This window comes from Vulpes lagopus, chromosome 12 (genome assembly GCF_018345385.1).
Source record: "Vulpes lagopus strain Blue_001 chromosome 12, ASM1834538v1, whole genome shotgun sequence".
Taxonomy (NCBI): domain Eukaryota; kingdom Metazoa; phylum Chordata; class Mammalia; order Carnivora; family Canidae; genus Vulpes; species Vulpes lagopus.
The window spans coordinates 15,758,546-15,783,167 of record NC_054835.1 but is presented as its reverse complement, the minus strand read 5'-3'; the positions used below and the strand labels follow the sequence as shown (position 1 = coordinate 15,783,167).

General features: G+C 50.6%; 1 protein-coding gene across 3 annotated transcripts; it reads right to left on the bottom strand.

Moving 5' to 3' along the window:
* Positions 1–2,222: 2,222 nt before the first annotated feature.
* Positions 2,223–24,497, bottom strand: INPP5K (inositol polyphosphate-5-phosphatase K). 3 transcript variants are annotated; one of them, XR_005983042.1, is made up of 13 exons: positions 23,312–24,497; positions 21,195–21,302; positions 20,757–20,865; positions 15,688–15,804; positions 15,162–15,337; positions 14,487–14,598; positions 13,693–13,802; positions 5,310–5,493; positions 4,292–4,429; positions 3,962–4,045; positions 3,688–3,792; positions 3,353–3,516; positions 2,223–2,455 (listed from the first exon to the last, which is right to left on the bottom strand). XR_005983042.1 is itself a non-coding variant. In XM_041724672.1 (12 exons), the coding sequence occupies exons 1-12, from the start codon at positions 23,362–23,364 to the stop codon at positions 3,457–3,459; spliced, it is 1,356 nt and encodes a 451-aa protein (XP_041580606.1). In that variant the 5' UTR covers positions 23,365–24,497; the 3' UTR covers positions 2,223–3,456. The 3 variants fall into 3 exon arrangements, 2 of the variants coding, with proteins under 2 accessions (XP_041580606.1, XP_041580607.1); XM_041724672.1 differs by having other exon boundaries at positions 2,223–3,516; XM_041724673.1 differs by lacking the exon at positions 23,312–24,497 and having other exon boundaries at positions 2,223–3,516; positions 20,757–20,858.
* Between the last annotated feature and the right edge of the window lie 125 nt (positions 24,498–24,622).

Below are 24,622 nucleotides of genomic sequence, written 5' to 3'. Positions count from 1 at the left end.
GACACAGCTGGAACAGCCCAGGTCTGATTGGAAGGCTTCTTGGCCCAGTGGGTTGGGGCAGGAAGAGGAGGGGCTGCGGGACTGAGGAAATGCCTGTTGTCCCAGGTAACCAGAGGAGCTGATGCAGCCACGCATGGGGAACCCTGGCCTCTAGGTCAAAGGGTGGGAGGTCTTTCCCCCCCCAGCAGCTCCATGGCCAGGCTTCTTCTGCTGCCCACTCACTAGTATCAGCTGGAGAGCAGTGTTCCCCAAACCAGAAAGCACATCCTTCCCGAAGCCAAGATGCATCAACAGGCACCAGCCCCTCCGTTACATCTCCCCAGCTAGCCTAGCTCCCTCAGCAGCGGGTGAGCCCCTGGAGTTTGAGAGGCCAGAGCTGCTGGGGGCTGGCCATGCCGAGCAGAGTTCAGCTGGAGAGGCAGGAGAGCACTGTGAGGAGGCTCCTGTGCGGCGCTCTTCCGGAGCCATTAGCGCTTGGGAAGATTGGATCCCTTGGCTCTGGAGCCTTAGCCCTGTCAGCTTCTGACTTTTCCAGAGTACTCTCATGTCCTCCTCACCCCTAGTGTTCCTGTTTTCCAGTCTTGTTGTTTGTAAATCACAGCTGACATTTTCCTGGCTTGGGACTGAGTCCTCAGGTCTTCAGCCATTCCTCACAGGAAGTAAGGGGAAGAGGATGGGAAGAAAAGTGACCTTTCCAGAGGGAGACACTGGCACAGGAGGGGCAGAACCCAGGGGGCTGGTGCTGGCCCTGACAGCCCCCTGGACAGGCACCTTCCCCTGGGGCACCCTTTCCTTCCCTCCCCACTGCGTCCCCCGCCCAGGAAAGGCCAGCAAAACTTCCTTCCTTCCTCTGAGAAGCACATCTATCTAGGGCAGGCTCATCCCCAGTGGCCACACAATGGCCCTTATCAGCTCTGGAGCCAGGCACAGAGACCCAGTGCACAAGTCTCATACATTTCCTGTTTCCACCCAGCGGGTCAGGGCTGAGCCCAGAGGGGCCATATCCTGACTGGGGCCAGGAGGCAGAACCCTCCCCCTTCCCCTTCCCGGCCTCTCAATCACTGCAGCCCGCCCTCCCATACCAGGAGGGGCCCCCAACAGGAGGCAGGGGTAGGGATGTGTGAAGACTTAGGGGTGAAGGGGAGAGGTGGGCACAAGGACAAGCAAGCTCCACAAGCAGGTGGGGGGGAACACCTGCGATCCAGCCCCAGGGCTACATGAATCAGAATAAGGAGACAGGAATGCTGTTGCTTAGGCTGTTTTTCCACCTCTTCTCTCCCAGTGACCCTGTCAATGCATACATTATTCGTTTTTGTTTTTGTTTTAAGATTATATCCATTTATTCAGGAGAGATGCAGAGAGAGGTAGAGACACAGGCAGAGGGAGAAGCAGACTCCATGTAGGGAGCCTGATGTGGGACTCGATCCAGGGTCTCCAGGATCACGCCCTGGGCCAAAGGCAGGTGCTCAACCGCTGAACCACCCAGGGATCCCATTTGCATTTTACAGACAACCAATACTCCTATTGGGTAGAGGTGTAATTTAGATTCCGATCCAGGTCTTGACCTCCTTCCTGGGTTTCTGGCCCCGCATGAGATCACAGCTGCCTGTGTAACTTTGGATCATGCCTCTCTTCTGAGCTTTGGCTTCCCTGTCTGCCAAATGACAGGTGCGGTGTGGCAGTGCCCAAAATGCTTGTGCAGGTGAGAAGTGGGTGAGTGCAGGTGGTCAGGGATCCTCAGGTGTGAGTGTGTTGGGGCAGGGGTGGCAATTACATGGAGACCTTGGGGTGGGAGGCTTGGAGAAAAGGTAGCACACAGAAAAAAGATAGTGACGTTTTTGGCTAGCTCGACCTGGGACCAAGGCTCAATACTAAGGTGCAGGAATGTGGGTGAGGAGGCATGAACCAGTGAATGCAGAGCACCTTTTCTGAGAGTTGTCAGTTCCCAGAAACCCATTCTACTTCACAGCAAGCTAACCTAAATGCTTAACAGGTGGCATAGCTGGCTTGCCCCAACTGTGCCAGGGACCCAGAGGGCCGCCATCCTGGAACCTCATCCCATTCCCATCCAGGCAACATGTGCCACTCTCAGACACAGAAAGTCTAGTCTAGATCTACAAGGCCCTCGTCTTAGAGTCTAGCAAGGGTCCATCACCATGTGCCATGGAGTCACACACTACCACCACCATCATCACCCCCCATCATGGAGCCACACACAAGCATAAAAGCCATGTTTCTAATTATCCCCCAATACAACAGACACAGAACACAGCCATGGGCCACTAGAAGCCAGGGGAACAGTTCTTCATGGTACACACAGCTCCCAGGGTGGAGTATGGATCACAGAGTGACTGGAATGTCCCTCAGTCTCAGGTGATAGGATAGGCGTGACAGTCACAGAGCAGGTTCCCTGAGGTGTCTTCTCCTGGGAGAAGGGCTGTTGAATCACCAGTGGCTGGAGGCAAGTGGTGAGGGTGGGACTGAGTGCCCACATAGCACGTAGAGAATGCTCTCTGAAGACCCTCAAGGGTAGATTCCCCAAAATATCTAGATTCTGGCTCTCTTCTCTGCCTGCCTCCACTTCTAGGTGTTAGGGCAGTCCAGAGAGGCAGGTTTCTGGCCAGTGACTGGAGGCAAGGGTAGGAGCAGATGAGCTCGATTGGGCAAGAAAAACCCTGGAAAAGTCTGTGGCCACAGCTGCCAACACTTCACAAGAGGGCAGGTTAGGGCATGGAGCCTGACCCACCAGCAGAAATGAACTTGGGTCCAATCCTTTGCTCAGGCCCTGGAATTTCCTGGATCAGACTCCACGGGGGCAGGGGTGCTGGCTGGACACTCATCATCCTGCCCACAACCCCTACAAAAGAGCCTGGGTGGAAGGGCCTTTCCATCCTGCCCACTTAGTCTAATTGCTTTTGCTAAAAGCAGGGATCCCAAACCCTCCGCCCATCCCTCAGGGGGACAGGCAATGAGATGGCAAGACTCCTGGAACCCAGGGTTGCTTGTGCCAACCAGTCAATGGAGCCTGTGCAAATGTGAGCATCTCCCCCTTCCAGGCAGCCTGAGGCTCGGGATGGCGTGACAAGAATGCAGGCCTGTGCCAGATAGGGCATGTGCCTGGCAGGTCTACTTGGGCGTGACTGGGAGTGTGTGTGGGGAAAATCAATAAACGAGCTATAGGCTGGAGGGGTCCTTCCTACATGCAGTGGACTGTCCCAGGTCTTCACTGTTGACAAACTAGCTGGTTTCATTCACATCTCAGCAAGAAAAGCCTGAGTGGCCAATTCTAGAGATCTGGACTAGAGAGAGCAAAGACGTGAAGCTAGAGCTCCCCCTGGGAGGTGGAGGGTACCTGCTGCCTCTGGGAGCTGGGTCAGGCCCCCAGTGCTCCTGGCAGTGGTAGGCAGAGCTGGCTCCTAGCTTTGGCCTCCGCCCTGGATCCACTCTCATCCGGGCTCAGATATGTGGTTGGGCTTCACTCAGCGGGTCCTCCGCCAAAAAGGAGCTAGGCTGGATCTGCAGGGATAAAACAGATGGTGAGTAGAAGAGGGGAAGAGCAGATTTTTCTCTGTGTCTCTATCATTCCCCTTTTGCAATGGATGCAGCTCCATGGTATAAGTGGGTCCCTAGAACTGTGGCCCTGGAGAACTGATGAGGTGTTCAAATCCCCTTCCCTCACCAGCATACCTTGAAGGGTTTGCTTATCCCCACCACAGAATGTAGATTGTTGCTATAGTAACAGAGGAGAAACTGGTCCTCAGTCTCAGGGATATCCCTGGTATTGAAGTATACCTGGAGGAGAGGATGGATAATAATGGGGTCAGCTCCCTGGCCTGGGCCCCATTCAGCTCTCAGCAACAAATTATCCCACCCTCTGTTCCTTCCAAGAGACATAACAGTGCTCAGGCAAGCCCACATGCTGGAGACAGGGGTTACCTATCTCAGGAAAGGGGGCAGGTACCTGGATCAGCCCATTGCTGAAGGAGACCTGGTTGTCCCCGACCCAGACATAGGACACGTAGTCATTAATGTGGCGCAGCCCCACCTGTGGGAGAGGGGATTGGGCAGTCAGTGGTCTGGGAAGACACGGAACAACAAGGAAAGAATGCCTCAGGCTGGCCATTGTACAGTATGCATCCTCCCCTTCACTGCCATCCCCTAGGTGGGCAAGGACTTGTGTGGGGGATGAGCATCAGCTCTTCAGTCTCTGTACCCAGCTCCCATGAGCCCTTAGGATGGATAAACCAAAGGGGTACGGTTGATGGACACCATGTCTTGCTCGCCACATCACCTTGTATAGTCCAATCCAGTCCCAGGGGCTGCTGAGAAAGTCTGGGGTCAAGGAGTAGCTGATCAACATGTCGTTCTCCATGGTCCACAGCCCCTCGGGCATCAGGGTGATCGGTGGGACAGACACCAACGGCTTCAGCTACACACAGGGGTGGGAAAGGGGTTGAAATCCCACAGCATCATTCCTTTCCCTGAGACTAACGTTCTTGCCATGCCCTTCCAAAACATCAGGGTCAGCGGGCGGAAAGGGGGGCAGAGGGATTGGGCACAGGGATTGGGCAGAGAACTCCACCAGGCTGCCCTGAGAAAGTATCAGACCTTGGTTGGCCAGCTGGAAAGAGAAAGGGCCAAAGGCTTGTCAGGGGTGGTTGGCCCTGCCAGGGAGGATGGGGCTGGGGGCCCAGTGGGTAACAAAGCAGAGAGCCAAGTGCTGAGGGGTGAAGGAAGGTAGGAAAGAATGGGGGCATTGCTGACAGGTTTAAGATAAAAGAAGCCAGGTAGCTGCTCTAAGGCCCCTATGGTTCCTGACTCAAAGCAGGGAGGGTAGCTCAGGGGAGAATAGCTCTAGGCATGCAGATGGACAGACAAACCAGTATTTGAAAAAGTGAAGGCTGAGGGCAGCCAGCAGGTCTCAAAGAAGGTCAATATTGCTTTGGTCATTTGATGGCAAGATGCAAGGATGGAGGGAGCTCCCTTTGCAACCTGATCCAGGTAGATTTAGGACAAATAGAAGGAAGTCCTACTTCACATGGTAGGTAATAAGCATAATGGAACTCATTAGCCCCAAGGGACAGTACCAAGAGGAAATGGAAACCTATTCACAAAGGGTCCGAACATGGTTTTTGACAGAGCCCTCAACAGCTTCTAAGAGCTGGGATACCTGACCTGGGAGGAGTGGCAATGGTGTCCTCCTACAAGTCTCCCCTGGGAGATCTGCTGACATTAGAATCCAGGGCTGGGGGGTCTGGGACGTGGCCCAGTGGGTGCTCTGTTAAGGGCCAGGCAGCCTGGAAATTCACCTCCAAGTCAAAGGTGCTGGTGACAGGCTTATGGTCACTGATGCAGTACATCATGTGGCTGACATAGCTCCTCAGAGACAGGCAGAAGTGGGGGACTGGCAGCCTCTGGTTGGGATTGGCCTGGGGCTGCCGCTTCAACCTCCATAGGATGCGGTCGGTCCATGCAGGCTTGCGTTTTTTCTCACTGGGGGTGGAGGAGGAAAAAGAATGTGGAGAAAAGGGTTGGCAGGAGAGCAAGATGGGTTGGCAGGAGAGCAAGATGGGTTGGCAGGAGAGCAAGATGTACCCCAAACAAGCCTGCTGGAACCCCAAACATCAGGGTCTATTGGTGGCCACAAGATCCCTGGGCCACAGTGGGAGTGTGGCATGGTAGGAGGTAGGAATCAGAAGGATACTGGCCTTTGTCAGAATCAGCCAGGGCTTTTAGTCAGGTCTACATTTTTATGAGTCAAATTGTGATCTAGAAACATTCCATTTCAAAGCTTTTCTTACTTCTAGAACAAGAACAGCAGTAGACCAAAGAAGCTGAGGCTAGGACTTTGGAGTCAGAGGTAAGCTGGAATTTGGCTTCAATTTCACTAACGGTGAGATCTCAGGAAAAGAAAGGGAAGCACTTCAGGAGGTTCACCATGTGCCTGCCGTCAGTACCACCTGTCCCCCTCTCACAGGTGGAGAAACTGAAACTTAGTGAGGAAAGAACCTTCACAAAGTCACATGGCTACTGAGTGGTGGAGTCAGGATTCAAGGCCAGGCAGCATGACCACAGAACACAAGCTCTTAACCACCAAGCTAACCCCTCTTAGGCCTCTGCTTTCTCATCCATAAGATGAAGGTAATAATAGTTACCTCACAGGGTTGCTGACATGATTAAATGAGATAGGGCACATGAAATATTTAGCACAGTGCCTGGTACAAAATAAGCTCTGCGCTTCGTTCTTAATAGTCAACTGAGAGATCTCTGGCCTGTTCTTTGCTTAACCAGCTTCACTCAAGAGGCCGTATAGCCTGGAGACCGGAGTGCTTTCCTCCCCTAGGTAACTTTTACCCAAGACAGGCAAGTCTCTGACTCCTAACACAGCTATGCCCAGTCAGCTATTGAGGTGTTTTTTAAGACTAGCTGGGCAGGGCAGCCCCGGTGGCGCAGGGGTTTAGTGCCGCCTGTGGCCCGGGGAGTGATCTGGAGACCCTGGATCGAGTCCCACGTCAGGCCCTCTGCATGGAGCCTGCTTCTCCCTCTGCCTGTGTCTCTGCCTCTCTCTCTCTTTCTGCATCTGTATGAATAAAAAAAAAAAAAAAAAAAAAAAGACTGGCTGGGCAAGCAGGCTGTGCCCTCCAAGGGGAGACCCCACAACCTGGAATGGCAGTGGAAGCAGTTGCTGTTCTGGGTTCCTCCCCCTTGATTTAAAATGAACCCAGAATAGTAAATCTTAGTCAGATGGTTCCCCACTTTATTTATTTATTTTTGGTTCCCCACTTTAAAACCTTTCAGGAGGGATCCCTGGGTGGCGCAGTGGTTTGGCGCCTGCCTTTGGCCCAGGGCGCGATCCTGGAGACCCGGGATCGAATCCCACATCAGGCTCCCGGTGCATGGAGCCTGCTTCTCCCTCTGCCTGTGTCTCTGCCTCTCTCTCTCTCTGTGACTATCATAAATAAAAAAAAAAAAAAAAAAAAAAAAAAAAAAAAAAACCTTTCAGGAGTTTTCACTGCCTCCAGAATAAGGCTCAAGTCCCCAAGGATGGCTTTTTTCTGACACCCTTCCCCTTCTCTATCTCCCCGTACTGTCCCAGACCTGTCCACACCAGTGACTCTCCAGCCTCTGGACCTTTACTCTTGCAGTTTTTGCTGCCTGGAACACCCTTCTTCACAGAGAGAGGCCCAATTCCAATGCTGTCTTTGTCAGAAAGCCGTCTTTGAGCTTTGCTTTCTGCTTCCAAAGCATTTTGTACCAGTGCTTCCCCTATTATGTTATCCAGTGCTGTCGTTTCCTGTTTCCCAGTCTGCAAGTTGGCTAGTGTGAGCTCGGAAGGCAAGGACGGGCTGTCAAGGTCTCCTGCACAGCCTCAGCTTTAGTAGAGCCTAGCACATAGTAGGTACAACTGCTTGTAGAACCTAAACTAGCGACTCCTGGGTGGTCCAGCGGTTGAGCGTCTCCCTTCAGTTCAGGGTGTGATCCTTGGATCTAGGATCTAGTCCTGCATAGAGCTCCCTGTGGGGAGCCTGCTTCTCCCTCTGTGTCTTTCATGAATAAATAAATCTTTATTTTTTTTTTAATGTTTATTTATTTATGATAGTCACACAGAGAGAGAGAGGCAGAGACATAGGCAGAGGGAGAAGCAGGCTCCATGCATCGGGAGCCTGACGTGGGATTCGATCCCGGGTCTCCAGGATCGCGCCCTGGGCCAAAGGCAGGCGCTAAACCGCTGCACCATCCCAATAAATAAATCTTAAAAAAAAAAAAAAGAAAAAAAAAGAACCTAAACTAAAACCCCAAACTCAAATCTCTCTCCTCAAAAAACGCCCATCCAGGGCAGCCCCGGTGGCGCAGGGGTTTGGCACTGCCTGCAGCCTGGGGTGTGATCCTGGAGACCTGGGATAGAGTCCCACATCAGGCTCCCTGCATGGGAGCCTGCTTCTCCCTCTGCCTGTGTCTCTGCCTCTCTCTCTCTCTCTCTGTGTCTATGAATAAATAAATAAAATCTTAAAAAAAAAACAACTCTTGGGATCCCTGGGTGGCGCAGTGGTTTAGCGCCTGCCTTTGGCCCAGGGCACGATCCTGGCAACTCGGGATCGAATCCCACGTCAGGCTCCCGGTGCATGGAGCCTGCTTCTCCCTCTGCCTGTGTCTCTGCTTCTCTCTCTCTGTGACTATCATAAATAAATAAAAATTAAAAAAAAAAAAACAACTTTTCAATAACTTTATTTTATATATTTTTTAAGATTTTATTTATTTATTCATGATAGACAGAGAGAGAGGAGGAGGGAGAAGCAGGCTCCATGCTGGGAGCCCGACGTGGGACTCGATTCCGGGACCCCAGGATCACCCCCTGGGCCAAAGGCAGGGGCTGAACCGCTAAGCCACCCAGGGATCCCCTCTTCAATAACTTAAAAAAACAAAAAACAAAAACGCTCATCCAGTCGTAATGTATACAGTTTCAGACGCTGATAACCAGTTTGCAATGCTATTTTTCGCCTTGTTTTATTTACTTACTGTTTTAAATAAACATTTCCGACATACTGTTGTCCATTCAACAGTAATACAGTCTTCTAGCAACAGAGGCAGAATGATGTCTCGCTGGTAAAGTCTGACTCCAGAGTCAGACACCAGGATTTGGGGGAAGGTTCTGCCCTGTTAATTAAGAGCTATGTGGTTCTGGTTGGTGAACACGTGACTTAGAGTGGTGGGCTCAGAGGGCATGGAAGCTCCTTGCCCTCTCATCACACCTTGCCCTAGGCATCTTTTCCATATTCCTGTTCCTGAATTATATCATTTTATAATTAACTGGTAATCTAGTTTAAAGGAGAAAGAGAAAAAGCTACATGCTCATGGGCAAGTGGCTTCACTACTGCCAGCTTCAGCTCCTTCAGCTCTAAGATGGGGTGATAACAGTACTTCCTTCAAAGAGCCATTAAGAGGCTTAAACAAATTAGGGTGTGTCAAGGGAGTGGTCAAGAATCACTAACTGGCTCAGGCTCCTCGGGTTGTCTGAACCTTCCACTCTTCTGAGGAATGCTCAGAGCTATTCTGCAGAGTGCTATTTCCACCCCAGAGACGACAGACACAGAATCTCCAAACCCACGTATCTGGCAATGCTTAAACTTGGGAATGAACCACACAAAGTACCACTCTCCCTTTCAAAGCATTGCCCCACCCCAACTTCCCTATTATGGTGACTTGTTGTCACTTCAGGATCCTCCTTAAGTCCTGACCACTGTGCCTGTCTTTCCTTCCTCCTTTTCCAGGGCCTGCCCAGGCTTATCACTGGGCATCTGTATGCTTCAGTCTTTCTTTTTTAAAAAATATTTTATTTATTTATTCATGAGAGACACACAGAGAGAGGCAGAGACATAGGCAGAGGGAGAAGCAGGCTCCATGTGGAACTTGATCCCAGGACCCTGAGATCACCCCTCAGATCACCCTGAGGCAAAGGCAGGCACTCAACCACTGAGCCATCCAGGTATCCTGCTTCAGTCTTTCAATGAAGATTTACTGAGCCCTTATAATGTGCCGGGCAACTGGGCATCTGAAAAATGGGACTGACAAGGTCCTCAAGGACCTCTGTCTGAAACAAAGTTAAATGTGTACAAATTGGGGCACCTGGCTTGCTCATTCAGTAGAACATGAGACTCCCAATCTCAGGGTTGTGAGTTCAAGGCTCATTTTGGGCATGGAGCCTACTTATAAGTAAATAAGTGAATAAATGTGTACAAATTAAATATTACATATATTCCCCCAATTCTCAATTTCTTTCTTTCTAAGATTTATTTATTTATTGGAGAGAGAGAGAGCATGCACGTGTTCACACAAGTGGGGAGGGGCAGAAAGAGAGAGAAACTCAAGCAGAGTGTTCGCTGAGCATAGAGCCTGATGGAGGTCTTGATTCCATGACCCTGAGATCACAACCAGAGCTGAAACCAAGAGTTGGATGCTTAACCGACTAAACCCCGCCTCCACCGAAGGGCTCTCCCGTGCCCAGTTCTTCATTTCTAATAATAATTGCAAAACATAGGGTCTTCCTGTGATAGGTGTCTAATGGCCTAGTTCTAATCCTCTCAGCACTCACTGGTAGTATATTATAGGTCACTTTCTCCTCTATTTACAAGACACTGAAGTTCAGAGGTCACTCTGTCCAGGCAGAAGTTAGATGCTTGCCCAGGTCTATGAAGTCCGTGCTCCTTCCACTGCACTCCACTGGCCAATTCCCAGCAGCCAGAACTGTCTCATAGTCTTACCAGAACTGGACCTCACTTAGCCTTTTTGGCTGAATGGTTGTGATTGAGTACAAGAATTGTTTCTGGAGATTAGTATGTCCTTACTTTAGAAAAACTAAAACCAACTAGCTCTGCAAATTTCTCTAGAGCCTAGAAAATTGAGGCAATTTGCTGATCCCAAAGTAATGATGTGTTCCATTTCTGGGTCTGAAATGAAACTTTTCCCTTCAGCTCCGTATAGATGGCTTCTAAGTATCTCCCTGAACTCTGGACATGCATCTTGATTAGATTGATCCTAATACCCTCTATCGTTGCCTAGTGGAAGAGGCTGACCAAGCTCGGGATGACTTAACAAAACCTTATAGCAATCCTTAACTTTAACAGGATTTCCCACGTGGGCCCTTTCATCTTCTCCTATATGGAGCTGACATTTCGGCTCATGGATATTGCCATGGCTGGGCAAAGCCACGTGTGTACCATGCCCTGCACACAACTCACTCACAGCCACTTTGTACAGTTTGTCAGGCTCTTCTCAAGGTACCTTTCATCGGTGCTGTTGACTGACCAGAATGCTGCCCTTCTTTCTGCCAAACTATGCTGTTTCCTTGACAGTAGCGCTGATTGACTTCTGGCTTCAGGTGCCTACTTCCTTACTATTCATTCAACCTCCTTCAGTACTTTCAGAGTTCTAGAACCTTCTAATGGTCAACTCCTGGACTTGACAGTGCTTATTTGGATCTCTTGCTGTGGATGGATCCCTCTAATAGACTGGCTCTACCCTCCCCCCCCTTTTTTTTTTTTTTTTTTTAAAAAAATTTTTTTTTTTATTATTTATTTATGATAGTCACACAGAGAGAGAGAGAGAGGCAGAGACACAGGCAGAGGAAGAAGCAGGCTCCATGCACCGGGAGCCCGACGTGGGATTCGATCCCGGGTCTCCAGGATCGCGCCCTGGGCCAAAGGCAGGCGCCAAACCGCTGCGCCACCCAGGGATCCCCATACCCTCCCCCCTTTTAAAAAAGATTTATTTATTTATTCATGAGAGACACACACATACAGAGGCAGAGACATAGGTAGAGGGAGAAGCAGGCTCCCCACAGGGAGTCCGATGTGGGACTTGATCCCAGATCCCAGGATCACGCCCTGAGCCGAAGGCAGACGCTCAACCGCTGAGCCATCCAGGCATCCCATAGACTGGCTGTCCCTTAAATACTTTATCTTTTCCTTTTGTCCTCTCAGGCTCCCAAGAGACATAAGCCAGGCACTATGCTATATACCAGAGATGGTCATAAATCAGATGCAGTCTCTTCAGGTATTTGTAGTACAGCAGGAAAAGCACAGTGACTTAAAAGCAACACTGAAAGCATGGTGTGTGCAAGGCTTTCAGGCAGCATACAGCCAGGAAAGAACTCTCAGTGAGATGGAGAAGGGTTAGGGAAGTCTTTCTAACAGCGACGATGTCTGAACTGGATTTTCAAGGATGAATAACAGTCTGGTCACACAGGCACATGGTAAGTGCTCAGTAATGTCAATCACGATGTGGACTGTTTCTATTATATGGAAATAAGTATCTGACTCCTCTTTAGCAAGCCTCTGCTATTCCAATCCTGCCTTCCTTTTTGCTGCTGCTGGCAAGACTCGCTGTGAATTTGGAGGTACTATGGGCTAGATGGAAGCACTCTGGGGCAGAGTTCAGAGTCAGGTCTTAGCTCCAGCTCCACCACTACTAGCTAAGCCTCCTGGGGAAGTCCTTTGAAGTCTTTTAACATCTCTGAGCCTCTGTACCCAAACTCAGTACCTGCTGAATACAGCCTAGCCTACACTCAGCTGTCTGCAAGGACTTCCAGTCTCCTGGTAGTTTCCCAGGAGATATAGTCCACTGGTAGAAAGTCCCAGCCACCAAGGCCCAGGCCCTTCCTACTGAGGTCTCACAATTTCCATGATAGCTCTCATTTTCAATGGATGGCTGGGAGACTGGCAGTCTCCTTGAAGCTGTGGCCTCAGGCCAGCTGGCCAGCTAGAACCTGCCCTCTTACCTCCTTTCTGGCCTGCCTGTTGCCTAGGCTAGACTGTTTTCAGTGTTCATAGCCTCTTCTTGAGTGCATTGCCCAGGCCATGACCCCACCAAGTCTTGCTCTACAGTCCTGAAATGCCTCACCCCCTCTTCCTTCCTTGGAGGGGACACTGGCTCTGCGATACCACTTCCAGCACAGGGCCATCAGTTCTACCTCTCACCCTGGCCTGGCTGGGGAGATACTTATTCACTCCCTCAATTCTAGAGGCACTGCCCTGGAGGCACCTCCTGCCTCCCTCATAAGACAGTTCTGCTAAGAGGATGGGGCACCTGGGTGGCTCAGTTGGTTGGATGTCTGCCCACCGCTTGGGTTGTGATCCTGGGGGCCTGGGATTGAGCCCCATGTGGGCTCCCTGCACAGTGGGGAATCTACTTATCCCTCTCCCTCTGCCCTCCCCCACCCCTTACTCCTGCTTGTGCTCTCTTAAAAAAAAAAAAAATACAAAAAACCCCCAGCTCTGCTAAGAGGAATAAATGAAGGAGCTGCTCCAGGTGAAACAAAAACCCTGTAACATGGAAAGGGTTCTTCTTTTTCTTTGAAGAGAAGAGAATCCTTGCCAAATTGGAACAGGGACTTCATGTCGGAGCCGCTCTTGACCCTCTGCCTAAGCTTAAAGTTTCGGTGGTTACCTGGCCCCTTCTTGGCTTTTTAGAAAGGTTTTTAGTAAAACTACCACCTGAAGACATGAATCTAGCAACAGCAGTTGTCACAGTGCTTACCAGGTGCCAGGCACTGGGCTAAGCACACATAAGGTCTCATTCACTCCTCAACCTCATGAAGGTGGGTGCTTCTATCATCCCCATCTTATAGATGATAAAACTGAGGCTTAAGGACATGTAGCTGATGAGGACATGTAGCTGATGAGGGTCAGAGCTGTATCTCTAATTACTAGATGTACTGTCTCTATTTTGTTCCCTGTAAACTCCTCCATTGACAACTACTGCTTCATCTTCCTAAGTAGTACCTGATCCACTCACAGCTGGGGCAGGGGTACCTGATAACAATAGCTGGTTGAGCCAAGATTTCTGTCCCTGTCCGGAAAGGACCAGAAAGCCAGGGGGAGTGGAGGCAAGGGTTCCCAAAATGCTGAAATGCAGTCCCCCCCAAGTGAGGAATCAGCTTCTTCACCACCACCCCCTTCCTGCTCTCTGACGACAATCTAGGACAACTCCCACAGTCACCACCTCATTAGGTGGGTGGGAGGTGCCACTCCTGAGGTGATGGCTGGATCTATTCCTGCTTCCCTAACACTTCTATTCTGAGGCAGCTCCTTCTGCCACACAATTTGACTTCCCAGGCCTCTTGGCCCCTCATTTTCTCCTCATAGGCTAATTCCAAATCTGTGACAGGCTGACCCTCTAAAGGTGGAGCCCCCTCACCTGGTGTCATAATTGTTGGAGTTCTTATCAAACTTGTAGGTGGGTGGGAAGAGCAGGGGGCCCTCCTGGAATTGCCGGAGCAGTGGATCGTGTCTCTTGGCGATGCTGAGCTGGAGAGAAAGGCACAGTCTCATCTCCTAGTAGTCCTGACCCAATGGCCCAGTACACACTCCATTCAAGGGCTCAGCACATGCCATCATGGTAGGCCAAGAGTCAAGCAATACCACTTCGCTTCCTCACTGCTTCAGTGACAGCCTCAGCAGCCCTTTCCATTCCACCACCATCCCCTGGAAAGCAGCCGAATCCTTTTGCAAACATTATCCCATAGTCCCAGGGGAGGCAACTGCCTGCTATTTCCCAGTCCTTGGACTATAGGAACCAGGCTTTGAATTCTGTCTGGGAGCCATTAGCAAACGTTATCAGAGGGGAGGCTGGAGTAGCCAGGGTCCCCTTGCAAAGGGATGGTATCTCATCTTCCAGGAGGCAAGCAAGCCTGGGGATGGAAAAGACGACAGGGATACAAGCGAGTTGGTGCTGGGTACAGGACCACAGCAAGCTGAAGCCCTTGCTTGCGTTCCCTATCTTAATGCACACCCACCAGCTCCCCCAGGTGAAGACCAGGCCCCTAGGGTGCAAAGCCCTGTTAAACTCCTCCCTGCCTGAGAACAAGGACTTCAAAGGCTTGGAAACAGAGAGCAGGTGCTCAGGATCCTGAGAAGTGGCCCCCCACATTTGATGTTGAATTTCCACAATGGGCCCAGATCACCCCTCTGGACCCTTCCCTCACTTGATACCTGATCCTTCTCCCACAGGTCACTGTAGCACCGATTTTTTATGGATTCCCGAACAAAATGCAGCCCAAAGTCCTCAATCCGAAAGTTCATGTCTCCAAACCAGAGAATGAGGCTGCAGAGAGAAAAAGCAGCTGAGGGTTGTAATGAGGGCAGAAAAGGGAGGAGCAGCAGGCCTCAGGCCTGCTTACTCCTCCAGCGCAGAGCTCAAGGGGCAGGTGAGATGATGGAAGCTGGGAGAGGAGCCAGTGACAGTGATGACATGGCATGGGCCCTACTGAACTATTCTCAAGGCTGCTTTCCTGCCATTTAAGCCAAAAAGACCAGCCCCCAGGGGCAAGTAACAAATACAGAGTAGGCTCTTGCCCTCCCTCCCCCTCCCTCAATAGGCCACAAGGCAAGGCTGAGAACCAGCTCCCTGGGGGTGACCTCAGAAACCATGGGGTTCTCAATCTAGTATGTTGAGAAGTGTACAAGTTCCTAGGCAGGTCACAGGGATCAGGAAAAGGGAAGGGGTCCTAGACCCCAGGCAGGTAAAGCTGGACAGGAAAGCAGATGGGGCATCAGAGAAGAGGCTGAGAAAGGCCTGGAGTGGAACACAGGCTGCCTGAGGAGAATGCTAGCCTGGGCTGGTGTAGGGACGAGGGCAGGGGCAACACTTCACAAGTGCATGCTCACTCATGGTCCAGGATGTTAGGGATATCCTGTTCTTCAAAATTCTGCATCTCCAAGATCCGGTCAAAGTGCTCCAGCCTCTGGTCATTGTTGGCCATATGGGGGGGCAGGTGGCAGTTGATGATGCTGATATAGTAGCCATAAAGCTTCATGCAGATGTTGACACCTCCTTTGTTCCCCTGGTAGGACAAGTGGGCAGAAGGGCAGGAAGTTGCTCTGAGACATACCTCCCCTTTCCCATCCCAAGCCTAAGCTGAGATGGTCTCAGCCTGCCATAGGATCTCTAGGGCTAGATACTCAATTCCCTGGAGTGACCTCTCCATCTAAGAGCCCAGCTCACCCAGCCTGAGGCCTCTGGGGTGCTAAGCTCCCAGAGGCAGGAGAGCAGGTATGCGGGGCACTGGTCTGGAAGAGTGCTAAGATTCATTTCACCCCCCTTTTCCATTTGTTTGCCCCAAAAGCATCCAGTCCTCCCCAGCCCAGTGGCAGAAGGCCTCCCAGCTCATGACTCAGAAAACTCAGTCCTTACCCAGTACCCGAAGAGGCCAGTGGGGGTGGATTTAGTAGAGAGGATCTGGACAAAGGGCAAATGATGATGCTTGGCAAAGAACAGTAAGAGGAGCCCCTGCATGCGGACACTGGACACCTACAGCATAGAGGGGACAATGGTCATTCATTTCCCTGCACAGGCTGAGCAAGTCCTCGTCCAGCCCTGAGGTCAGTGGTTTCTCAGCTTCAGGCTCAGAGTTTTACTCCCCTGAACTGCCAAATGATGTATTCTGAGAGCTAAGCAAATTCCAGTTTCTGTTCCTAGGCTTGGATGGAAGGCAGAGAAAACAAGGCTGCCAGGGCACCCTGCCATCAGGAGAGCACTGACTCTTCAGTCCCGGTACCATGCAGCCTAGGGACTCCTCTCTCCATGTTCTTTTTTTATTTTTTTTAAGGATTTTATTTATTTATTCATGATAGACATAGAAAGAGAGAGAGAGAGGCAGAGACACAGGCAGAGGAAGAAGCAGGCTTTATGCCGGGAGCCCGATGTGGGACTCGATCCTGGGGCTCCAGGATCACGCCCTGGGCCAAAGGCAGCCACTAAACCGCTAAGCCACACAGGGATCCCCCTCTCTCCATGTTCTTTTTTTTTTTTTTTTTTTTTTTTTTTATGATAGTCATACAGAGAGAGAGAGAGAGAGAGGCAGAGACACAGGCAGAGGGAGAAGCAGGCTCCATGCACCGGGAGCCCGATGTGGGATTCGATCCCGGGTCTCCAGGATCGCGCCCTGGGCCAAAGGCAGGCGCCAAACCGCTGCGCCACCCAGGGATCCCCCTCTCTCCATGTTCTATGTGTCCTCTGGGCACTCCAGCTGCCACCCCTATGGGCCAGGGCCTCTAAGAGGAAAGGCCTACGGTAAGATAGTGGCTAAGGGCACTGGCTTTTAAGTTATCCAGATCTGGGTTCAAATCCCATGTGGCGGGGCGCCTGAGTGGCTAAGTGGTTGAGGCCTGCCTTTGGCTCAGGGCATGATCCCAGATTCCTGGGTTTGAGTCCCACATCAGGCTCCTTGCATGGAGCCTGCTTCTCCCTCTGCCTGTGTCTCTGACTCTTCTCTCTCTCTCTCCTTTTCTGTGTCTCTCATGAATAAATAAATAAAATCTTAAAAAAAAAAAATCCCATGTGGGCTCTTAGTATGTGATCTTGGGCCAAGTCTCAGTCGATTTTCTCATTGATAAAGCAAGACTCTATCTCATTTATCTCATAGATGCTGGAAAGATTAACTGGCAGCTATTATTTCCTGGTTTAAGGTTTTAAAATATATATTTTTAGTAATCTCTGTACCCAATGTAGGGCTTGAACTCATGACCCCAAGATCAAGAGTTGAATGCTCTTCCAATTGAGTCAGCCAGGAGCCCCTGGTTTAAAGATTAAAAAAAATAAATAAATGCAGGGAGTGGTGCCTGGCTGGCTCAGTTGGTAGAGCACATGACTCTTCATCTCAGCCCCTTGAGTTCAAGCCCCACGTTGGGCATGGAGCCTACTTAAAAAAAAAAAAAAAAAAAAGTAAATTCAGGGAAAGAACATAAAAGAGCCTTCTAGGGTGCTAGAAATATTCTGTACCTTGACTTGGCTGGTAGTAACATCAAAGCATATACACATAACAATCCATCAAAAATACATCTAATTTCTGCATTTATCATAACTCAGTGGGAAAAAATTGAGAAAATGCTCCCCAAAATAATTATACACTGTGGGTAGTTGGATTTCCACAAAGGCAATAAAGAGGCAATGAGATGGGCAGCCTGGAATAATAGTGAAAGGGAATAGAAGGGAAGGGAGAAGAAATGGGTAGGAAATATCAGAAAAGGAGACAGAACATGAAGACTCCTAACTCTGGGAAAGGAACTAGGAGGGCGGGGGGCGGGGGTGAATGGGTGACGGGCACTGAGGGGGGCACTTGACGGGATGAGCACTGGGTGTTATTCTGTATGTTGGCAAATTGAACACCAATAAAAAAAAAATTATTTAAAAAAAAAAAAAAAAAAGATGGGCAGCCTGGGTGGCTTGGGGGTTTAGCGCCGCCTTCAGCCCAGGGCGTGATCCTGGGGTCCCAGGATCGAGTCCCACGTTGGGCTCCCTGCATACAGCCTGTTTTTCCCTCTGCCCTATCTCTGCCTCTCTCTCTCTCTCTCTCTCTCTGTGTGTGTGTCTCTCATGAATAAATAAATACAATCTTAAAAAAAAAAAAAGAGGCAATGAGAGCAAGCAGAGTGGACATGTGTTTGCAGATTGGGGAGAATAGTACAGAAATCCTTCATATTGCCAACCTTGTTAGGAACCATCATCCCTGTTCTGCAGACGGAAAGCTGAGGCTGAAGGAGACTAAGGAACCAGGAGGACTACTCAGATAACAATGTTAGAGGTCCAGGATCCCTACAATCCCTGCTGTCTGTGAGGTGGAATGGGAAAGGGCCATAGCCAGTGACTCTCTCTCTGAGCTTCAGGCTGTCTACACCTACCACCCGAGTAGCTGTTTCCGGAGAATGAGGTGCAGAGGCCAAGGAGGAAATCCCCGGGTGGGGAGCATGTACTGGGGCCTTCCAGGAATTATGAAACTTGATCCCACAGGCCAGGAGCTCTGGCACAGTGGAGGAGTCAAAGCAGGGGGAACCCCAAGCCCAAGACTGAGTGAGGGAGGCGTGAGAACCTAGGATTGGGTAGAGGTTGCTACTAATGTGTCTCCAACCCCACCCTTCAGCCCCATCTTGGTGTCTCTTGTTCACAAGTATATATGACAACAGAACTGACTCCTAAGGAACTGCTAGAGATCCAGGAAGAGCTTTTAAGCTTAATCCTAACCCACAGAGCAAGTCTGGGCCACTAGGACCCAGCACAAAGGTACCAGTCCACTTTGTGAAGGAGTAAGGCTGGGGTTAGGGGAGGAAGGCAGGAAAGCCTCAGACTGGGAGAAAGGGTGGGGCTGTGGGGAAAGGCAGGAGACTTGCAGGGGAAGTTCTGTTAGAGGAAGTGAAGTAGGAGGAGCTAAGGAAGGGCCTAAGGGGAGGCAGCCAGGGGCCCTGGAGCCAGCAAAGGGGGGGTTTAGGCCCAGGCTTCTCAACCTCTAACTGGCAAAAACTTCTGCCAGAGGAACAGGCTGCAAGTGGGGCTCACCCCTTCACCTCAACTCTTGGCTGGGGGAAGGAGGGTCACCCATCTGCTTTGGGTGCCAGGCCCTCAGGCAGGCCTCCCAAACATGGGAGGCCACATGGGTAGAATGGGTTGTGTCCCTGCCACAAGCTGAGCTAACTTCCTTGGCTTGATTCCAGTCTACCAATCCCTTAACAGTAAGCCGAGGTCCAAGGAGGCCTCCGGTCTTGGGAAGAAAGTGGGTGGTGAGAGAAGTGGTTCTGCCCTCTTGGAGGATCTAGCTTCCACATCTGTAGCAAGAGGCCTGAGCTTCAACTGGGGCTTGGGGACTGGATTTTTCAGCCTCAGCAGGACAAAGCTTGTATTCCCTCCTCCTGGCTCTGCTCTTGAGAGGACTCACCCTTAGGCAAACTGGGGTAAGAGAATTAATTCTGAAGAAATATAGTCACCCAGAAAGGGATTAGAGGAATTCTGGTTATTTCCAAGAAATATTGCACAGAGTTCTTTGAATGGGAGTATGCTTCATGCCTCAGTTGTGAAGGACATAAAGGTGAAGATCTAGCAATCTAGAGCCTTCCTATGGTCTACTTCCCCCAAAGAATACTGGCCCTTCAGACTGAGAACTATTTTCCTCCCCATCCTTCTCTCCTCTCCTAACCTCTGGGCCCCTGAGAATTTGAGGTACATGTCTCCTGTGATCAGAGGATACCCTCTGATACCAACAAGCTAGCCATGGGATACCTGTCAGCCTCAGAGCTCCCCAGTATAGTAACAAAGTATAGTAGTTAAGAACATGGGTTATGGGGCGCCTGGGTGGTTCAGTCGGTTAAGCATCTGCCTTAGGCTCAGGTCATGGTCCCTAGGTCCTAGGATCGAACCTAGTGTCAATGCCCTGCTCAGTGGAGAATCTGCTTCTCTCTCTGCCCCTCCCCCTTGCTCTTGCTCATGCTGTCTCTCTCAAATGAATAAATGGAAAATCTTTTTTAAAAATTAAAAATTGGGATCCCTGGGTGGCGCAGCGGTTTGGCGCCTGCCTTTGGCCCGGGGCACGATCCTGGAGACCCGGGATCGAATCCCACGTCGGGCTCCCGGTGCATGGAGCCTGCTTCTCCCTCTGCCTGTGTCTCTGCCTCTCTCTCTCTCACTGTGTGCCTATCATAAATAAATAAAAATTAAAAAAAAAAAAAATTAAAAATTGAAAATTTTGTAAAAAAGATCTTATTTATTTATTCATGAGAGATAGAGACAGAAACAGAGACATAGGCAGAGGGAGAAGCAGGCTCCATGCAGGGAGCCCGACATGGGACTCGATCCTGGGACTCCAGGAATATTGCCCTGAGCCAGAAGGCAGACGGCTAACCACTGAGCCACTCAGGCATCCCCAAAATTGAAAATTAACTCCATGCTAATACAGTAAAGAAAAAAAAAAAAAAAGGAACATAGGTTATGAAGTTTGAAAGATTTAGAGTCAAATCCCAGATAGCCTGTATGGCCTTTGAGTCTTGGTTTCATCTGTAAAATACCCACATTTCAAGAGAGTTAAGAGTGCTTAAAAATGTGCATAAAGAGCTTATTTACAATGCTTACTGCCAAATAAGCACTCAATAAATGTTATCAGTTATTATCATACTCCGGGATTTCAGTCTGGGCATGTGAGTAGATTGGAGGCTGCGGTGGATAGGTACAAGTGTAAATAAGCCCTGCTGTGCATCCCCCAGGATTCTCCCAACCTGAAAAATGACAAAGTGTTAAGTGAACCCCTGGGGTCCCAGCTCAGCTCCACTGCACTAAAAAGACCCAAGGCAGGCAGGAGCCCCTGGCAGCCATGTGCAATTGAGCTTTAAGCCTTTAAATAAATGGAAACAGCATGAAAGCCCGAGTGGAAGATTGGAGAACTGGGGGTTAATGACAAGAGGTGAAACACATTTCCCACTGCCCATGAACTTGTTAGTTACCTTGACGAAGCTCAGAGGGGAAAGCACATCCATGAAGAAACTGCTCCATGGGTCTTCAAAGGCAGTGTCAGAAAGGAGGCTCATGATCCCACAGTTCATTTCCTGCAAACTGCCCGTCCCAGATCAGAGGCTCTCCCCTGGCCTGGAGAGTAGGTCCTCTGCCACAGACATTTAGTACTGCCCTCAGCACTTTGAAACTTTGGCTACTCACGGCCGTGATCTCTCCCTCCCCTGGCTGTTGATTGCCAACCCCTTGCCATTACTGACTTAGGACAAGAGATACTGACTAGTCCTGATGCAGGCTGAAAGCTCCCAACCTTAAGACTCCACAGTGAGGGAGGACAGGCTATAGTAGTACCCCATGGGGACAACTTTGGACTAGTCGGGCTTACCTATTTCAGAAATGGAAATGGGTGAAGGGGCACTGCAGATACCTACCCAATGACATACATGTCCAGATTCAAATTGTCTTTGTTCAGCTGAAGAAGATCACTGAGGTCTAGAGGAGGTGCTGCAGAGGCCACGTTCCATGTCACAACTTGTATGCTGTGGAAGGGATGCCAAGGGAAGTTGTGGAGGGGGGAGGAGCTTACCAAGTAATAAACAGGGGGAGAGGCCTGCTAATGGCTGCACCACAATTCACTGCAACTATAATGGGAAACACGAGTTTGTGTACCTGGTGGGAATAGGGGCACTGAACTACAAGCCCTTCATCCTCACTTTGTTTCTGAAGCAGGACATTTCCACCCTGTTTTAGCTCCTCCATGCAGGCTCATAACTGCCCACACCTTGGCAGCACTGGTACTGCTGACATTAGGAAAGTTGCCAAAGTGGGTGCAAAAGTTTCGGGGTCAGGTGAGAGAAGGGATAGGGATGGGGATGGGGCGGGTAGTCAGGAATTTAGTAATTCCACCAGTCATTCACACCTCAGGGCTCCTAAGACCACCAGAAAGATTCTGGAAGTTCAGTTTTCGGGATCCCTGGGTGGCGCAGCGGTTTGGCGCCTGCCTTTGGCCCAGGGCGCGATCCTGGAGACCCGGGATCGAATCCCACATCGGGCTCCCGGTGCATGGAGCCTGCTTCTTCCTCTGCCTGTGTCTCTGCCTCTCTCTCTCTCTCTGTGACTATCATAAATAAATAAAAATTTATGGAAGTTCAGTTTTCACCTTGTAAGAGGCCTCAGCACTATAAGACAGGAGAACTTCAAAAATAACAAAGATAAGACCATCATATCCCCCTTCTCTCCTCTTCCTAGCAGGTTCCTGGAGCATAGCCAATTCTGCCAAGTATTTCAGGGAACCTAAGGAGAAGATTCTAAATAACAGGGTTCTCAACATCTCCCTCAAGAGTCTACCCCCTTTTGGGAAAAGTCATCAGTTGGATAACATCCTCAACCTTGGCTTCATATAAGCCTTAGGGAAGCAAAAGAACTAGATCAGCAGCTCTCAGTAACAATGGATCCCATCAGAGGCTCAGAGGAAGGACACTTACAGATCTCTTTAATTGAATAGTTATAGCAACACTCCCAAGAAAGCCCCAGAGTCAGCGGAATACAGAGCAGTCAGGGGCTACAAAACCTGCAGAGACCAAGGAGCCACCAAGCCTTAGGGGAGTCCTAGGTACACAATGAGGAGGAGGACCTGCAGCAGCGGAAAACCTAGAATGGGTGAGGGTACAGGGGGTTGAGAGAGGCAGGAGAACAGGGCAGCGTGTCCAGAACATCTCTTTTCCACCAGATCCTGTTCTTAGAGGTCCATGCTTTAAAAAGCACAACTTGAAATTCTTGGCCAGCTTAAAACAACTTCCTGCCCCTCCCTGTGAACATCAACAAAACAATACACAAACCACCTTCGGAGGCATTTGGCCAGAGATTCTGCACTTCGTTTGTTTACGATCTCCCCCTGCTGTCCAACGCAGGATTAAGGAAAGTAGCCCTTTTAGTCCTAGGCTCTTCGGTTTTCCCAGAGACTAAGTGAATGGAGAGTCAAAGTCGGGATTTCTTGCCCTCACTCTCTGATCCGACGATTAGCAGCAAATCCTTACATTGTGACCTGCACTAAGTTGGTGATTAGCGCTGTCCTTCGTTAAAGAACAAGCATGGGACCAGGCTATATCACTGCACTAAAGGATCTTATCTAAACCCGATTTCGGATTTTGGGAGGTCAAAACCGGATCAGGCAGACCCGTGATGTATGTGCTGACCAAAAGAATACAATTTCTATTCTAGAGCTGAGAGGAGACTGCCTTGTTATGTCTTTAACCTCAAACAGCCCAATACCGCTCCCTCCGCCAGAAGCCGACCGAAACACCTGCTTGGGGCGCCCAAATAGGAACGAGGTCGGTGGCCGGAGTCTGGAGGGAGCGCGGGGCTTGGGCCCCAAACACCCCCTCGACACTGGCTTGGGAGAACTGCGAAGGGTCTGTGAACTAGAACCAGCCCTGTAGGCGCGGTCTCTCTCCCAGTCTGGTTCTGCCCCAGATCCGCAGCCCTGAGAGGGAAGGAGACAGCGATGCCCCTCGGAGCAGGTCGGCTTGCCGGCAGCCGCCTTCCTCACCTGAGCCTTTTGCTTCTTGGTTCGGTCGGCTTCCCTGGGTTCAGGGCCGCCATGGTCCCCACGCCGCGGCCCGGCCGGCTCGTGTCTCCCCCCAGCTGCTCCCGGCCCGATCCACCTCCCTCCGGTAGCAGGTCCCGGCTAGCTCACTCGCACCCGATTGTTTTCCTTCCGGATTCTGATCCGCCGCCTCGGCTTCCGTAAGGGGCGGGGCTTAAGGGCACGAAGGGCTCTGGGTGGTGCGGCCTGGGGGAAGAGGCGGGACTCCCCAACCAGCGCGAAACGCTGAGAGGAAAGAGCCTTAGGGGATCCGGGATGTAGAGGAGGCGCGTCTCGGTGTCGGCAGCGCCCGACGCAACACTGCCCCGCCCGGAGCGCGGCGGCGCGGCGGCGGGGCGGCGGGCTCGTCCGTCAGCCCCGCGACTCCCAGGGTGCCCCGCGCGAGGCCGGCGGGAGGGGCAGTGCTCCCGCGGAAGCCGCAGCCCGGGCCGCACGCGCAGCCTGGTCCCGGCCGGTTCCGCTGGTGTCGAATGAGGTCTCCGACCTCGGCGCTGTGCCCCTCCAGGTTCCCAACGCCTCGGGGTCCAATAGGTGAAGGGTGAGGGTGGTGCCGGCCCAGCCACTGTCCTGCCTGTAAACCCTCATCTACAGGTAATCGCTCTCGTGTCGGCCATTGAGCTCCTCCATCCTTACTTCTCCCCTCTCCTTAAAGTGCTTTTCGCTTTTCAAACTCATTACCTATTACACGTTAGACATAGGGAGTTCCTGGACACTTAGAAAATTAGCCACCAAAGAATGAGAAATAAATCACTGCCTCTATTTGATGAATAGAAATGAAGATTACTTTGCCACAGGTTAACTAAGATTTTCTTCAAATAACTGTTCTTAATCTTTTTGTGGGGTGGGGAGGGCGGTGCATGGGATCCTTTGGGGATCTGATGAGAGCCATGACTCTCCCTCGAAAAATGCACACAGAGTTTTACAAACAAGTTTTAATGAGGTTCACAGACCTGGAAGCCAGGGTAAGAACTCTTAAATTAATGTTTTGCTTGGTAGGATAGCAAAAAAGAGGGAGATGTGAAGACTAGGGGAGACAAAAGCAAAAAGGAAATCTGCCAATAGAAAATGGCCGAATTCCTTTCAGATATGGATGTCTGCATAAGTAAAACGACAAGGGGATGTTTTAATTTATAGAAACTGACCTGTAAAAAATTTTGGGAGATATGTTCTACTTTTTCCTAATTCTGGTAAAATGGAGGACAGCAGCAAGACTTTGAGGATATCTAAGTTGTAAAACGGACATAAGGACATCAC